The 19,266-nt window shown below is 37.7% G+C and overlaps 1 protein-coding gene across 1 annotated transcript in view; it reads left to right on the top strand.

The window, feature by feature from the left end:
- LOC126176131 (facilitated trehalose transporter Tret1-like) overlaps nt 1-19,266 on the top strand; it is a 172,161-nt gene that overhangs the window by 112,034 nt on the left and 40,861 nt on the right. The window contains exon 7 of the mRNA XM_049923269.1: nt 13,528-13,794. Within this exon, the coding sequence (XP_049779226.1) occupies nt 13,528-13,794 (267 nt within the window). The remainder of the gene's footprint in view (nt 1-13,527; nt 13,795-19,266) is intronic.

Here is a 19,266-nt window from a genome sequence, read left to right as displayed (position 1 = left end):
ACCCAGAAAGTGATTTAATAAAACGTGGAGCCTGTAAAGAGAGTTCCTAGTGCCCACTTCATCTGAGAATACCATTATAGCTGCAGCTTATAGCTCTGAGGAATTAGGAGATTGTTCGGGATTTCTAATCAAAACGATTTTCCAAAATAGTTGAGTATATTCTGAAATTCACTGATAACAAACACAAGTATCCCTACAACCTAACTAACAGAGCAGTTCAGAGTCTAATGCGCTGATGCAACTATAAATGTCCGAATTAAATGTTAAAAGAATGCTCGCCAAGATTTGATGAGAATATTTCATCAAACGCCACGCTATAATAATTGGTAGAATGTCTGTCCCGCGACGGCACGTGAAAATACGACAATACGCAAACTGAAGCTAGATAATGCAAATCATCTCAGAATTAATCCTTTACTTGAAATGCTTTCACGGTTCCGCGTATCTCTAGTAACTTAATACGGCACCCGAGGCTGTTTGTAGCAGTGCTTCCGAGCGAAGCGACTCCCGACACAGCTGACGTGCTATTCAGCGTCTGGAGAGAACTGGGGCCTTCCTTCCTCGCGCAGCGCTCTTATATATATAGCCGCGGTGCGGACGGCTAAGAGAACGCCTGTTCAAATCGGCTCTCCCGACTAGCCGCTGGGCTAGTAACGCACCACTTCAAGTTACATAATAATTTATAGCTTCTTTTGCTGATGGCCGATGAAGCTCTTAATTTAAACGTGCATTCAGCACGCAGGTAAGTATTGATAATAAAATTTTGACGTGGCTAAGTTAACTATTTTGGGCGAGAGAATTAATTAAATTACGCTGCACGCAGCAGATGAGCTCTGAACTGGCCCTTTTGAGATCCGCTATCGCTATAATTTTATAGGTATTCAAAAGAAACTTTTCACATCTTCATAGTCATAGCGGCCCTCCAACCTATTTAAATCTAAACATCCTAGCCTTATTTATTAGCCTACTTAATCTATCTTGCTTCCTTCAGTTTTGAGACGAAAACCAGAAAATCATGAATTTCCACTAAAGTCTTAATCTGTGAAATCCAAAGTACTGTTTTTATTAAATCATTATGAAAGATGAATCTAAATATAAATTTTGAAGTCTCTAGCTCTTTTCTGTTGCGCCAATGATTTTTTCAGAAAAACGTCCAAATTTCAAAAATGGCTGAAGTTATCGAACTGATATTTAACACACATTAATTTAGTATTATTCCTCACATGCTAGAAAAATTTTGGGTCATTTGCTTGATTTTTAAGGTATTGCGCAACATTTATGACGTCAGAGCTAGTTACAGCAGACTGGCTGGCACACAATGGAAACTGATGTGAATTTACTACAGCGTGAGTAGGCTGCTTCCCTACATCACCCTCTACTTAAATTTTTTTTATGAATGTTAATGAATGAAAAAAAAATTAATTACAAAAAGGGAAGCAAGAGTACAGTTTAACTCCCTATAAAAAATCAAAATTGAAATATAAACATGTAGAAACATTAAAGAAAACTGATTACCTACATTAATTATTTAAATTGTGGGCATGTTCACTGCCTTTTAAACAATGTCATTACTCAAAATTTTAAGCAAAGTCAATGAAATATTTTGGCATACATATTGCCTTAGACAAACAAACACATATGAATTGAAAAATTATGAAAATCTTAGATCCATTAAATACATTAAATACATTTTTACATACACAAGTTCAAAGAAAATAACATGATACATAAACAGATGGTTATCTCTTAGCAGTCTTTTCTAAACCTGAAAGAAAAGTTCACAAATAATTTTTACACACGTTGTTGTAGCCGCTTTGGCTGGCGTCCTACACTTCCATTCACAAGGGTAGAGGAGGGGAAGTTGCTATGGTGTGCGTCCTTCACGTTCTCTCTAAATTACATGGGGGAAAGGGGAGGGGTCACTGTGAGTTGTGTCCAAGTCACTCCACGCTACCAGGCTGCCATTATCTGGTTTGTCCTGTAGAACAAACAAAAAGAGTGCCTCAGACTCTGTTCACTTAATATCTAAGGGTGAGTCAAAATGAAATGGTTATATATACATTTTATCCTTCAATATTTTGCTGGAACAAAGTTAACAGAACTTTTTCAATATTACTCTCGCGGTTACTTAAATGTCATAAAATCGGTAAACAAATGGCTCAGAACGCCGTTAGTCACTTACTAGAGAAAATTTATGCTCAAGGCATACAATCATGAATCCTATTTAACATCAATTTTTTTTTATTTCTGGGCCGGAACACTGAACCAATGCTCGGTACATTCCTGACAAATCTGCATTTTATTTACTTAACTGACTCATCTTTGATTACCTTACTCTTAGAGATAGTATGAGTATATTTGATTAGTGGTTGTTTTCTCAGCTTCTTTGTACATGTGAGTAACTTTTGGTAATAGTACAGTTCTGAGTGTTCAAAACACACTACGTTGAGTTGACTACAAAATCCACTTATTGGTCCTCTGCTGTTGTGTTCCACATCTGCAATTAGGTACTTACTTACTTTGAAGTGTATTTATGCTGAGCTAAAATTAATGTTTCACGTCTGTCAGTATGTTATTTATTTATTTTGCTAGTGTATGTATTTATTTAACACTCACTCTATTAATATTTAAAGCATAGGATAGCACATTTATTTCATATTCATAGTGTATTGCAGCTGATTAGTTTGCTCACGTGGCAATCCATTTCCACTCGATCGGACGCTGAAACCTCAGGTAGTCTCTCTCAGACCTACCACTAAAGTGCATCAAGTAATTATGGACGAGCGTAATGCTAAATTCCTTAAACCTATAGGACACCATGAGCTGCTCTGTCTCATCTAACAAAAGGGTACCTATGGTCGCATTCACGCCTCCAACTCATAACATCAATACGTGTAGGTGTATCCTGTCACACACTACACTAAAATAATGGCCAGCTCCAACCTTATAAATACTTCAGGGACGTGTCCTTCACGTCTCAACCACAAACACTGCTCAATTCTATTTCACTGCCTTTCCTTGCTACACCAAGTGAGTTTAATCTTACAACTTATCTGCATATTTTTCACAACACTAAGCAATCTCTTTCTTACTATTTCTTGGTTAGCTCTAATGCATACACTAGGTTTCAATACCACTTCAGATCCTGCTTGTATATGAATTCATATATCTTTTTAAATTACTGTTGGTGGACCATTTCCAATAAACAACACTTTGTACTTACCATAGTACCAGGGTTCTATACATATTTGTTACTCAAATACATTGTATCTTAATTACATCATACTTCTCTATTGTTTGTCACTATTAGGTTTGTCACATTAGGTATTCTTCTTCACTAATCGGTGGATAGAATGGTTACAGAACTCATGGCTTGATAGACATGACAGAAAAATTTCATGTCTGGAAAGAAGAGGTCGAAATTTTTGTGGATAGGAAAGATGAAGAATGAGTGAGACCTGAAATGGAAAGAAGATCTCACACAGCTGGGACTGCACAGCTGCCACACTGTGTAGAGGTTACAGAACAACCTCCTCCCTACAGCATTCATTGGCTTAATGCTGTATTGATAACCATACCGGAAAATTTAATGTATGAAAGAAGAGGTCGAAATTTTTGTGGATAGGAAAGATGAAGAATGAGTGAGACCTGAAAGGGAAAGAAGATCTCACACAGCTGGGACTGCACAGCTGCCACACTGTGTAGAGGTTACAGAACAACCTCCTCCCTACAGCATTCATTCATAACCTTTGACCACGCCACGTCGATCTGAAAATAGCTTATGATGCCTTTTTAGAACCTGTCTCAGTTCTTCCTTTTGATTGTCTGAAATCTTATCGATTTCCTGCAATTTAGCCTCTATTTTGTCTAAAATAATTGCTTCTTCTTCTTCTGTGTTCAACTTACTGTTACTAAGATTAACACCTTCGTCCCAATACCTCCTATTTTTCAGAACTCGTATAGGCAGCTCCCAAGTTTCATCATCAGTTACTACATGTTTATCACTAAAAGGTACTATAATTACTCCGGTTATTGGTAAGACCATTTTTAACTGGCTTCTTTCAAAGTCCACAACACTCTGATATTTTGACAAGAAATCTATGCCAATTAAAACCTCAATACTGAGATTGTTTACAATTAAACATGGATGATCAACTAAATTACCATTAATGTTAAAGGGCAGCAAAGCTTCTTGCTTTACCGTTTTTGACACCTTGCCAGTAGCACCAATTATTCTTAGTCCTGATACCCTCATTACTGTAAGCTTGTCTTTACCAGGTAATGCATCAAAGAAGGACTGAGATATTGCACTCACCTCACTTCCACTGTCTAAGAGACAACGTACATTGATACCCAACATATTCACTATTATTATAGGGTGGCTTATTCTAGGTAGTACAGGTGGTTTCTCAAATTCATCTAGTAGCTCCTTTTGGATTTGTCTCCAACTAAAGTGATTGACATCTGTCTTCATTACATTTAGATCACAGTGTGTAGGGGTTTCCTGAATTACATTTTCAGCTGCCTTTTCCAGTCGGTCTATTAATTTTAAATCGAAACACCGCACGACTTCATTACATTTAGTTTGCTGCACATAACCCAAATTACTGCAGTCTGAGCGATTCTGCGTCTCCAGACCGGGCATAACACTAGTTACAGCTAAACCACTTTCACCATTATCGTCGGTTTCCTTCTCAAGTGACAACTGGTCACAGCTACTGGGTTCATCGACCCTCAACAGCCTACCCTCTACATTCTCACTTATCTCCTGTCCTAAATCTATTAGTACATTATCAACATCCTGCACAGGCACTTTAGATAAGAGCACATCATCCTCATCGTAAATATAAGCATGAATTTCTTCTGCTTCTTCACCTGTCAATTCAGTATTTTGTAGCTCCTCCCTATCGTTACTCTGCTGCGCCTTCTCTTTCTCTTCCCACTTAGAAAGCGTTTCTAACACGGTATCTATCAAATACTGTGAGTGATCTAATATTTCTGTTGTATCCTTAGATGCTACCGACTCTTCATCCACATGTTCAGTCTGAGTATTCTGATCTGTCTTACCAATTCCCTTAACTACTGGCTTAGAAAAAGTAACCGCCTGGTGAGCGCCAGTGTCCTCATAGACGGGAACTAGTTTTCCTGCCTCGGCCTACTACTGTTTCCTTTAGTTTCATTATAGTTAGCTGGCATAGCATTACTTTCCGTACTGTTGTTTACATGCATATTTCTGTTTGGAACAAAATTATTATCCCTTGGACGCCATTGTTGGTTCTGATAATTATTGCCCCAATTCCTACCTCTCTTAGGATGGCGAATACCTACTGTTCTGATATTTACATTGCCATTTTGCTCGTTCCTAAGATTACTATTATTGTTATTGGCATTTCTATTATTACGTGCTTGCTCCTCATTGGCAGCAACACGTTCTACACGTTCCAGATACTCAATGAAACGATCCAGATTGTCTCTAGGGGCAGATATAATTCTAGTTTGCCAATACCATGGCAGTTTGGCTTCAAGACCTAGTATAACCATGTCTGGTTTTAGCTTTTCGTCCAAATGTGACAAACGTGAAATCCATGACCTAGCAAACTCTTTAATTGATTCCTTGCCTGCATTGAAGCGTTTTCCACTCCAAAATTCTGTCAACACTTCATTTTACTTATTGCTAGACCAATATTCATTAATGAAAGCTGTTTTAAACTCCGCTAATGTTTTACACTTCAACATAACATCAGCTGACCAGCGCATGGCGTCACCTGCTAAATGGCTTTTAATAAATGAGATTTTCTCTCGTTCAGACCAAGTTGGTGGAATCACATCTTCAAAATCGTTCCAGAAATCTAGCGGGTGGATATTTTTATCTGGACCGAATCGCAAGAACTGCCGACACCCGATAAAAGCGGCTTTTGCAGCTACAACTTGTTGTATATTACCATTACCAGAACTTACTGAAGCTACTTTACTCTAAATGTTAGCAATGTTAGTACTTATATTTTCTACTCTCAATTCAACATTATCTACTCTTTGTACAATATGAGTAGTATCAGTTTTAATTGCATCTACGTCTGCTTGACATATGTTTACTTTAATATTAACATCTTTATATCTATCTGCGCACAGTTCAGATTCCGCCTCAATCTTTTCTGTTAACTTGTGCTCCAGCTTCGCATCTTCCATTTGGAAGTCTTTGCGAACCTCAGCAACTTCGGATTTTACTGTTTTATACATTTCAGAAAATTGTTGAGCAACCTTTTTCTTAATATCCTCATGATTGCAATCAATTTTATAATTCAAACTGTCTAGATCCTCTTTCAACTTATTGCAACCAGCCTTGAAGGTATCGTCCATTACCTCCAATCGTTTATTAAAATTAGTTTGGCTGGCCATAATCTCAGATTTTAATTCAGCATTACTATTTTTGACCAGTGCACTTATTTCAGACTTTAATTCAGCATTACTGCTTTTGACCTCAGTTATTTCAGACTTTAACTCAGCATTATTGGATTCTAATTTATTGTCCATTGCCTCAAACCGCATATTAAAATTTGTTTGACTGGCAGCTATTGCTTGTAATATAACATTTAGATCAACAGCCCCACCATCTTTGGGTTGCTCACTAGCTGGCTTTTTATCACACTCAGGTGACAAAAAACTAGCTCCAATACCAGAATCATCAAAACTAAATGAAACTTCTGATTGATTAGTCACATCTAACTTCTCCTTCTTAAACTCTACCATCTCTGAAGACTGTTTCATTTTTAATTCACCAGAGAAACTATCATCCAATAAATTTACATTTTCTACTTTCTGTTTTACTACAGGGGTCTCTATTATTGAATCATTACCCCTTCCCACACTACTGTCAGGAGGCAATACTTCATATTTCACTTTAACATTACTACTTTCATGCATTTTTACACTGGAAACGTTGTCTGAATTTACAGTTTGCTCAACAGACATAGGTTCTGATTTAAGTTTAACCTCAGTTTCTTTTGGCGGTTCCATCGCCGACAATCTTTTAGTGCATGTTAGTAAAATTTTTAACAGTTTTTCACTTAACTTAGTTCCTTCTGCAAGACGTTGTCGGTGCGGCGTACCAGGATTACTGATGCGACGTGGCACGTTGAACTGCAGACGGCACTCCGACGGCTGATGTGTGTTTGCATGGCCCGCAACTGCAGGCGCGGCTCCGGCTGCTGCGGCGGACGACTGCGGTACGGCGAAACTGGCTTCTCGCGATGCCGGCAGTACCGCTACACTCAGTGCCAGCTCCGTCAATCCAGATGCGTTGTTAATCCAACTGCGTTGTCCACATGCCCACGTAACACTTTCACTGTTCTATTACTCAGCTGCGTGTCGCATTCCACTCGCGAATACGAATAGTTAAAATCACTTTCACTTAGTTGATTTCCCGGCCGATGCACCATATGTGGGGCGGCGAGTGAGTTGTAAAAATAAATTTGCTGTATAAATGCTTGCAATTCAAAATGTTTGAATCAGTTTCAGGCTTTTAAAATGTTGTGAATGCTGTCTTTCGCCGTTCTCAACACTGGCTCTCTATTTACCTTTCAGCACCCAGAAAGTGATTTAATAAAACGTGGAGCCTGTAAAGAGAGTTCCTAGTGCCCACTTCATCTGAGAATACCATTATAGCTGCAGCTTATAGCTCTGAGGAATTAGGAGATTTTTCGGGATTTCTAATCAAAACGATTTTCCAAAATAGTTGAGTATATTCTGAAATTCACTGATAACAAACACAAGTATCCCTACAACCTAACTAACAGAGCAGTTCAGAGTCTAATGCGCTGATGCAACTATAAATGTCCGAATTAAATGTTAAAAGAATGCTCGCCAAGATTTGATGAGAATATTTCATCAAACGCCACGCTATAATAATTGGTAGAATGTCTGTCCCGCGACGGCACGTGAAAATACGACAATACGCAAACTGAAGCTAGATAATGCAAATCATCTCAGAATTAATCCTTTACTTGAAATGCTTTCACGGTTCCGCGTATCTCTAGTAACTTAATACGGCACCCGAGGCTGTTTGTAGCAGTGCTTCCGAGCGAAGCGACTCCCGACACAGCTGACGTGCTATTCAGCGTCTGGAGAGAACTGGGGCCTTCCTTCCTCGCGCAGCGCTCTTATATATATAGCCGCGGTGCGGACGGCTAAGAGAACGCCTGTTCAAATCGGCTCTCCCGACTAGCCGCTGGGCTAGTAACGCACCACTTCAAGTTACATAATAATTTATAGCTTCTTTTGCTGATGGCCGATGAAGCTCTTAATTTAAACGTGCATTCAGCACGCAGGTAAGTATTGATAATAAAATTTTGACGTGGCTAAGTTAACTATTTTGGGCGAGAGAATTAATTAAATTACGCTGCACGCAGCAGATGAGCTCTGAACTGGCCCTTTTGAGATCCGCTATCGCTATAATTTTATAGGTATTCAAAAGAAACTTTTCACATCTTCATAGTCATAGCGGCCCTCCAACCTATTTAAATCTAAACATCCTAGCCTTATTTATTAGCCTACTTAATCTATCTTGCTTCCTTCAGTTTTGAGACGAAAACCAGAAAATCATGAATTTCCACTAAAGTCTTAATCTGTGAAATCCAAAGTACTGTTTTTATTAAATCATTATGAAAGATGAATCTAAATATAAATTTTGAAGTCTCTAGCTCTTTTCTGTTGCGCCAATGATTTTTTCAGAAAAACGTCCAAATTTCAAAAATGGCTGAAGTTATCGAACTGATATTTAACACACATTAATTTAGTATTATTCCTCACATGCTAGAAAAATTTTGGGTCATTTGCTTGATTTTTAAGGTATTGCGCAACATTTATGACGTCAGAGCTAGTTACAGCAGACTGGCTGGCACACAATGGAAACTGATGTGAATTTACTACAGCGTGAGTAGGCTGCTTCCCTACAACACCACGTAGTTGTACACGTCTAATGATTTCAATCCTCTGGTCGGCTCGTTGCCTTTCTCTGGCCGCCCCGTCTTTGTAGGCAATAAGCTCGGTACGCCGTGTACTGTCGGTTGACTACGTAAACAGAAATGCGTATACTACCTATCCTACGAACATTAGGTTTTAATAATACAAAAATAAACTACATGATACAAGAAAATGTCATTAAACTTTTTTGTCAAGCACACCGAGATGTACCATCTGTATAATTTTGGTGCCTTATACCGTTTACATCCTGTATATGTTACCGAAGTGGAATATTAGTTTTTTTTTTCTTTTTTTGCCGCGTGATTTATCTGATGTCTAGAAGCATTTCATTTTCTTAGGGCATAATCACATCTGAAAAGTTATCTATACCAATGAAACTAAAGATTTATCTGCAGGAGAGAGGTTTACAAACCGACTGCAACTGCAGTAAAATTTTTGTTACACTTCCATTTCTTAACGTTGTAACCTTCCTCTTACTATTCGGCTGATCCTGCTTGCGATATCTGATATGACCGTGGATCACGTGTATGCCTAATGGATTTTTTTCTAATTGTATAAGGCTACCTTTTCCGAAGAAGTGATACCGATAAGTAGGAGGAAAGTGTACAACCGTCCCTTCTGAAGGAGAGTCTACTAAAAATAAAAGTAATTAAACTGAGCAGAGCTATAATTTGGAAAATGAAAATTACTTTTGTGCATTCACTCACGAGCAACACTGGACAGAAAGGGGTACCAGTGATCATGAATCTAGAAGTTACACTAATGAACGAAAAGGAAGTAATTAACGGTCATCAGCCCACTGGGGCAATTTACATCCAAAATCCTGTACAAGATGATGGGAAAGAAAAACATGTATTATGAAACACTGACGCGGCAACTGAGCAGTCACTCTTGCATTATGTTTGGCATTAAATTTTGAAAAGGCAATCGAGTAATGATTTGAAAATATGCAATTAAACTGTGTGTTAATACTGAACTTCATTACGTGAACAATGACCTTCAGTGACCTCAGCATAACGTCATCAAAGAAATTTAGAAGAAAAGGAAGCACTTTTTTAGTTTGCCATTACTTACTTTGCAAATTGGATTTCATATTATTGTCTGAACAACTGAGCCTTTTTTACTGACTTGAACATAATTAAATACTGGAATACGTACCAAACCAAACAGCTATGTGCTCCAAGCTACATGTAAAATAAATAAAACTTCCACATTCTTAATTTGTGCATTTCTTTACCTCTGGATTTTTTTCAGTGATTGATTCTCAAACTTGAAGAATGAAATTGGTTTACTTTAGTCATATACTGAAGCCTCTGTTGTACAAAAGTTAATATAAAGTAGACTGAGGCTAATATTCTTAAAAGAGGAATCGTTCATTAATAAACTGGCTGTAACTATTCAATTTGTTTAGTATGACACTCAGTTAACATATTAGGGGGAAAAAAGAACAATGATCCTGCTTGGTAACAATGTCTGGGGCAATGAGGACACAATCGCCCTGAGTTTAACTGATTATTATTTAAATAAAAGTTATCAATCGAATCACATTCAGTTGTGCTGCTGGTTAGCCGTTAATACTTTCCACCGATGAACAGTCTTACTGCAGTGCTGTGCATACGACGAAACTCTGAGCTGACGATGAAACTGTGTTGCTGGAACTGCTGCTGTTGTTGAAGACGGTAGCATCTTGTGGAGCCAAGGCTAATTATAGGAACGGGCAGTCGTAATTAAAACAGCCTCGTCCGCCTGTCCACTGTTCTTCCTCCTGCTACTAGACATCTGGCCGGCGCGCGTACATGATGCGAGAGCGTAGAGCACACTACAAGCGGTGGAACCCGTCTCTCCTCTCTCCGCGCGCTCTGTGCAACAATTCCCTACCCAAAGATTTTACAACGCACAAGCACTGCTATTATCGTTGCTAGTCGATACAAATAACAATTCCTTTGGCTTTTTCCCAGAGTTTATAAGTTTCAAAGTAAAACACAGATAAATGCAATGAAATGACAACGGACTTCTACCTAAATGTACACATACAGCGAAGCAATGTCCTTACTTATCAAAAGAAGGCATTTAAATTACAAATATTTACATAAAATTCAAAAAACGTTATGTATCGGTAGCAGGTGCCATGAATCCTGCTTTTTCGGTGTTACAACGTCCACATGGGATCATTAGACCATCATTATCAGGTGCAAAAGCCGACTTGTCGCAATCTTGGTGCCTGCGGCCTGAAAGGGAAAAAACTTGTCGTATAAACTTTTGCTTAAGAAATTTAAGAGAAGTGAACTATTTTTCACGCGTACAATATTAAAGTGCTGGTCCGCGAGAGTTTCAGGGAGGTGCAGTGCCATTGTTACAGAGTACCGGGTACACAACAAAAGCAAGGCGCTGCAACCAGAGAATACAATATAATAGCCGTATGTAATCTGATGGTGTGCAGCGTGATAGATAGAAAAGAAGGACACCACATTATGGATCTTGAAACAAATAACAGCTGACTGTGTAGTAATGACTAACGTAAAACAGTAAAATTTTTAAGTATCCTTGAACTTATTGGTGTTGTGTGTCCAGGAAGGGTGGAGCTTGCCGAGTTATGAAGAGACAATGTGTCGTAAGCCAAATTGATATCGAACGTTGTAGAATAGCCCCAGGGTGTAGTAATCAACGATTTTGACGGGGAACCCAGCTATGCATTAAACTGAACTGAAATTGGAAGTAAACAAATGTGAGATATGGAAGCAGTTAGTTTAGGCAACGTGATTACGCGTAACAAGGGCATCAGTTTACGAGCTGTCTCGGCAGCTATGGTCCAGAGAAACATTATTGAGATAAGGTTATAAAGTATAGTCTGTCTGCTTACACTTTTATTATTTACCTGCAAGCTGTCTGGAAATTGATAATACAGACTTGACAAAAAAAACGACGTATCATACGGATTTGCTATATTAAAACTGGACAAACATGTTTTTCTTGGTCTAGGTCGCTGTGGTTTCTTTAAAGTGATGTTTTACTTTGGTGCAAAGATCGAACCATAGTCATCGCCAGGTGCATCATAACGTGTATCTTACATCAGTAGTTCAACAGAACAGTAATGAAGACCAATTAGACGCGGAAATAACATTCTGACACATAATTTGAAGATCCACAATGGTGTTTTAAGCGTCAAGTGTACCTTCACATGTAAGTTACAGTAGTAGCGTCAATCAAGTGAGTCATATGTGTTTTATACTCTTATACAACAATAGTAGAAGCAATTAAGATGCGGCAAGAGTTTTGTGATATTAATTTGAGGTCCCATAACGCCTTGCATCATCAAGGTTGCAAAGATCGAATTATAGATGTTGCCAAGTGAACATTAACCTGCAATTTATTCCAGTAGTGTCAATAAAGTGACCCATGTGTGTTTTTTCTGTTATAGAATAATATTAACAGACAATTTAGCTGTGTAAATAACTCCGTGCCACGTAATTTGAAGGGCCATTATGTCTTCTATCATCGGGTTACAAAGATCGAACGACACTGAGGAATAAAGTATTTATTGCACAAAAGCGTGTAATCAGAATAATAGCTGGAGTCCACCCAAGATCATCCTGCAGACATTTATTTAAGGATCTAGGGATATTCACAGTAGCTTCTCAGTATATATACTCTCTTATGAAATTTGTTATTAACAACCAAACCCAATTCAAAAGTAATAGCAGTGTGCATAACTACAATACTAGGAGAAAGGATGATCTTCACTATTCAAGATTAAATCTAACTTTGGCACAGAAAGGGGTGAATTATACTGGCACTAAAGTCTTTGGTCACTTACCAAATAGTATCAAAAGTCTGACAGATAACCAACAAGTATTTAAGAAGAAATTAAAAGAATTTCTGAATGACAACTCCTTCTACTCCATAGAGGAATTTTTAGATATAAATTTAAAAAAAATAATAATAAAAAATAAAAAAAATAAAAGATAAACACAAAAAATGAAAAAGTTGTTATATTAACTTAAGTATGTTGTTAAATTAATTTAATTATGTCATGTATTGGAAAATTTGACACGTTCCACATCATTACAAAATATCGTGTTCATGACCCATGGAACTTGTATTAATCTAATCTAATCTAATCTAATCTAATCTAGTCATGTTTGGACACAAGTGTGGATACAGAGATCAAGATGGCCGACTCTAGAAAATACTGGGTTGTGAGTGGGACAGTGAACTGTGTGTGTGCGTGTCTGTGTGTGTGTGTGTGTGTGTGTGTGTGTGTGGGTGGGTGGGTGGGTGTGCGTGTATGTGTAACAGTTTCCCTCGCCCTGCCTCTTCCTTCACCAGCCAACTTGCACCATCGTATAGGCATTGGGGTGTGTGATGGCACATGTACATATACTAGGTACCAGTAGCCTCATAGATATGCTCCTGTCTATATACGTTTTTCAGAGCCCCCTTTTCGAAATGTATAGGAATCGCACGATAAATAATGATTATCTCCTATCACGTGTGTTTTGAGAGTTAGGAAAGCTTGTAACTATCTATAGCATCATTATTTTGTTCCAGGTTACGGTGGTCTGACGGCCACTGTTCCAGCAGAAATCTTCTCGCAGAACGTCAAGTCCGTGGCATTACCTGTGGCTACTTTCGTTTCCTGGACCATGTCCTTCTTGGTGACGAGGTTCTTCGAGGACATTTCCAGCGCCGTTGGCAACTACGGACCCTTCTTTCTGTTCGCAGCTTGCTCCCTACTCGCCTCGTTCCACGTCTACTTTTTGCTGCCTGAAACGAAGGGGAAGACTTTGGAAGAGATACAGGTTATGCTTGAAAGCGGTATGACCATCCGAGCATGCTGCTAAACAGACACATTTTTCCTAAATCTTCGTTTTGTAACAGCTTCTCCTATGGCGCTCAATGAACCCACTCACGACCAAATCGGAGGCAAAAGATGTAACGCTTAGTAACAAGCATAATTCTTGCATCGGGACTAACGGAGCTGGTACAAATGACGTCGGATGTCATTCATCTTCATTGACTGAAAGCACTTTACGAGTGCGTTGAACAATATTAATTTCTGTTCCTGTTACGTTGACTGAAAGTGAGAGGAGAAACCTGTTAATACTCAAGGCATATACTGAAGAAGAAAGTAAAAACAGAGAGTAATGCAATCAATATTCTCTCTTAGGCTTTGCAAATGAAGAATACTAAAATAGAACTCAGTATAACTTATTCGCCAGTGTGCGAAACCTTGTGAAGAATGAGATGCACTGTTGACGAACTGTAGTGCATATATATCACTTCTTATATTTCAGTTTTTTGAAATGTAGACTAATGATGCTGTAATGGTAATAACTGTGAAAAAGCCTGCAAACATTTTCATGTGAGGAATCTTTCATACAACGCGACGTTTCTGTTTACAATTAGGCCTGCTTTTGTCAGTTGAAAGTAGAATGTAAAAATTAAAAAAAAACATAGAGTTAACCTTTTGAGAAATTGAGGGATGAAATCATTGCTAGTATATCTTGTACGGTTATTTATTTTAAAGTGGACATCTTGCAAAGCTTACAAGATCAAAAGCGCTTTCTCTATTACTAATTAGTTGCAATAGAGATTGCTGCCTTCCTCTGACAAGTCAACTTTTTCTCCACATTGGTCCCTCCTTCACTGTTACCAACATTTCTTTCAAAAGTCATTACATTCTACAATGACGTAATGGGGATACTGCTAAAGACAACGTTAATAAGATTGACGTTTCTAAAATTACATATATCTATTACTAAATAAATTATTATTACTGTTATTATTGTATAATGCTCATGTACTAAAGAAACGCTAATGTTGACTCATTAAGGACGTTTGGTTAGATACAATGGAAGGGCATAATCATGCCACGCGAAATAAATGGATAAATAAACAAATAACAACAGTGTACTGCAAATTTCACCATTTTTACAAGCAAACAACTAAAACCAGTTCACAGGACTAGTTTTCCACCGTCTGTGTGGCAAATAAACATTTCCAAAAATGAAACACGGGACGCAATATATACATCAATACTATATATGTTTGGTATTCACAAGCACAATAAAGGAACATTATGGGTACTTGCATGAATGTCGAGAGAAGGAATTTCCCGGAATATTTTTAAATTTATGACATCATTAGGAATGTAGAAATCATAAAACAAAATTTATAAAGAAATGGCGGAAAACAGGATCACTAAATTTCTTCCACTGGTTTAGATGTATAGTCCAAAATAAGCAATGGATTAATCACTTGAATTTCTCTAAACTTAAAATATTACCTTAAAAACGTTGGAGTATTTGTAAGAACTTCTATATTTAGATGAGCCTCGTATGTACTGTTAATTCGTTTCTGTAATGTCTACATTATGCGAACAATTGTAAGTAGGCTGTTTAAGTTTTTATGTTGGTAACGCCATGTAGCGCTCTATATGAAAATCACTGACTGTGCTGTGTGAAGTCTGTGGCTGGTCTGCATTGTTGCAGTATTGCTATTGTAGTGTTGGGTAGTTGGCTGTTAACAGCGCGTAGCGTTGCGCAGTTGGAGGTGAGCTGCCAGCAGTGGTGGATGTGGGGAGAGAGATGGCGGAGTTTTGAGAGCGGATGATCTGGACGTGTGTCCATCAGAGACAGTAAATTTGTAAGACTGGATGTCATGAACTGATATATACTATGACTTTTGAACATTATTAAGGTAAATACATTGTTTGTTCTCTATAAAAATCTTTCATTTGCTAACTATGCCTATCAGTGCCTTCAGTAGTTAGAATCTTTTATTTAGCTGGCAGTAGTGGCGCTCGCTGTAATGCAGTAGTTTGAGTAACGAAGATTTTTTGTGAGGTAAGTGATTCATGAAAGGTATAGGTTATTGTTAGTCAGTTTCACCTCTCTCTGGCCTAGTTTCGCTTCTCTGTTCTTTTTTTATTTATTTATTTTATTTGCTTTTATTCTTATTATTCGCGTAACAACTCATATATTAAGTGAAATATGTTACTACGAGAAGAGACTCGAAATACCTTTTAGCGGTGCTGTGCTATGCCTTTCTTTGGATCACTAATTTTCAACAAAAGAAAATCTATTATGTTCCTATTGTTCTGTATCTGGCTTTCTATTAAAGCAGTTATAGTACGCAATGATTGTTCAGCATTATAATTTTGCAGTGGATTTTTGTTAATAGTAAAACAACAATAAGTACCACGGCTAACCCGAGAACATGAGACTATTATCGTAGAAAAATAATGTTTTTACTATAAGGTTGCCAGACCAGAACTACGCACAGCAAGATTTCTTTCATGTGATGAAAATAAATTATCTCTTTTCACTATTAGTACTATATTATCAGCAGCCCGCGTCAGCCTGTAAAACACATCATAAAATCTGCAGCTCTGCTCTGCAACTTCGAAAGCTGAAAGAAATAATTTTTCACTTCACTATTACCTGACCGCTTCTTTGCGGTATGATAGGTTTCATGTACTGCAATTTAAATGAACCGCGGCAGCGGCTGGCTCGTTCGTAGCGCCGCTCTGCACCACGAATAATATTTAAACAACTGAAAATGTCTTAAAGGGATGGGATAAAATACCAGGCAAGCTTGACATGAATCATAATGCAAGGTTTCACTAAATAACTCTATTCAAACATTTAAACAATTTGAGTAGTACACACCTTTTTAACAATCTTGCCTAATGGCGTCCCTCTTACAAACTTAACAAAAGAATGCTACGCTAGCCTACAATATCACGTCACAGGCTATCCTTCTCACGTAACTCCAAGAAGAAGACCGAGAAATTAATGTTCGTTATGTATTATTTATACTAGTCACATATTGTCATCTTTGTTTGATATTTATCGTCTGTGGCGGTTTCATTACTCGCCGACACAGATATTATCTAAAATAAATAATAAAAAATACATAATTTTATACAATAACAAAATATGATACACCATGTTTTTCTCTTTATCACATAATATGTCTTTTACTAAGAGACGTTACAAGGGCCATTCTTTTGTAGGGATTTTTGAAAGTCAGATAGCGTTGCGGTAAAACTATTGTGTGTCAGTTTAAGCAGTCATTAATTTTTCTAAGGGGACGTTACAACAATGAAGTCCTGAATGGGTTTCTAGACCACCGAACCTTAGTAATCCACGTTGAAGAAAATTTGTCACATTTAAAATGACTGACGTTGCATTAGACATATCGCTGCACAGTGTGGTAGTTCACGTTTCTGAGCTCGGTATATTATTACATAAGAAAGAAGTCGTTGTGTCAGTAATGACAAAATCAGTAAGAGTGAGAAATACGCAGGAATTAACAACATTCACAGCAAGAACAGAATATCGAAAAACTAACTACCTTATACTATTTAGGAGCCGCTCATAGCAAACTATGACGCTATTCGGGAAAAGGATAGAAAGAACAACAACCAAGCAGCCATTTATTATAATTATAACTGGTTTGGAACACAATGGGTTCAACATCTAGCTATATTTTTGAATAAAATGATTGGAATGTGACTCATTGAATTTAGTGTTTCTGGTAATGGTTTGTAATATGGTTTCACATGCGTGAGATTTGCTTTCACGGGAGCCAGTTGTTAATAATTCAATACTTAAATGACGTTTTTGAATAACGGGAACGACTGAAAGCTACCAGTGGCTGCGAAAAGCGTCTATGACTTACACATCTCGAAACACTTGTCAGTTAATCCTCCTCGAAATATGACACCAGATGCCTGTGTGAAGGATACTTGTACTGCTAATCAGGCACTTACATAGTGCTTAGGGACTGGTGGTTTAAAAAATTGGCAGGACAGGAACCTAAAAATTGACGGAAATCTTTAGTGATTAAAGAAATACTTTCTTACAATATATTATGAACAAAAGTGGTACACTGGTAAAACTGTACCCAAAAGTAGTGTTATATTTACAAAAAGTTCCAAATTTAGGATGGAAATAAAAAATATTTTACAAGGAATAAAATTGGGTTTCATTAGTCTTCATGACATCTATGACTTATAAAATCATCTACAAAATAATACTTTATGCAAAACCCCGTTCGTTAAGTGTTAAGTATGCAAAAACGCGTACAATAAATAATCATATGCTTTGCATTTAGTAGAACGCTAATGAAACTTTACAACATAAAATAGATCTATATTTAGACTTGTTAGTGCAGTTACTTAGTATACCCAACTGGCATGTAGCTTAATTGAAACTGTTTGTATATATTGTATTTCGAAATACAAACACGTTCTATAAATTATTTACAGGTCATATGTATTTTCGGAATTTCGACGGTCGTTGAGCACACGTCTGAAAGTCGCCTGCCTCCCCGTTTTCTTTCTCACTTCAAACTAAAGCAAGAAACGAACACGTGTGCGGGCACGAGCGTCGGTAACTGCTGTGGAATGAAGTACAAATTGTTGCGCCAAGGGAAGTTGTGGCCAGTCAATGCAGTCAGTGGGCGACAGAGGGGCGTAGCGATAATAGTAAAACAATGGAAGCCACGCGGCTGACTGCTTTCGAAACCTACACATTTCCTACATGCGCTGAAGCGTATGTTTAGTTCGTCGGCTGATCACGACCTCCGTGATCATAGAATTATTTCTTGGTTGCCGCCATTTTTAAGGCGTTATGAAACTCATTTTTGAGCGAATATTCATTATATTTCGAATTGTTAGCAGTGTTCCCCGTAAAGCTTATGCGGGACTGGTCGCCACACCCCATAAAACTAGGACATACCGTGAAAATCGAGACATCCGCTAACAGTAACAAGGAGAGGTCCACACAGTGGTGGAATCGACATTTTGAGGTCATTTATACTGTGATATGGGTTAAGAGACCAGGTATCACCCCCTACAGCCATTCAGCCTGATGGGCTCTCTTTCACGACTAACTGAAGGAAAAAAATTTTGGAATTTTGCTTGACGCTCAAGAATTTTACTTGACGCTCAATAACATTTAAAAAATGGAGTGTACTGGCTGGAGTAAAGCATTTGCGTGCAGAAGATTGTGGGTTCAGATCACTTCAGGCACTGTATTTTTTTTTTTTATTTTCATCGAAATGACTTTCATCATTATTTTTCTTCAATTAATTGGTTTAAACGTAATTTTTTATTTCTGTCACTTCGTCATCAAATCATCTTCTTCATTTTCTCTCTCTTCCTTTCCTCTTTTTCCGCTTGAAATTTTAGTTCATATGATTTCAATTACATTTATATATTAACTTCGACTAATCATCCTACTTTTTCGTCTGCGTTACTGCATTCATTACTGCTATTCC

This window comes from Schistocerca cancellata, chromosome 3, assembly GCF_023864275.1.
Source record: "Schistocerca cancellata isolate TAMUIC-IGC-003103 chromosome 3, iqSchCanc2.1, whole genome shotgun sequence".
In the NCBI taxonomy this organism is placed as follows: domain Eukaryota; kingdom Metazoa; phylum Arthropoda; class Insecta; order Orthoptera; family Acrididae; genus Schistocerca; species Schistocerca cancellata.
The sequence above is the reverse complement of the archived record's forward strand: the minus strand, read 5'-3'. Positions and strand labels throughout refer to the sequence as shown.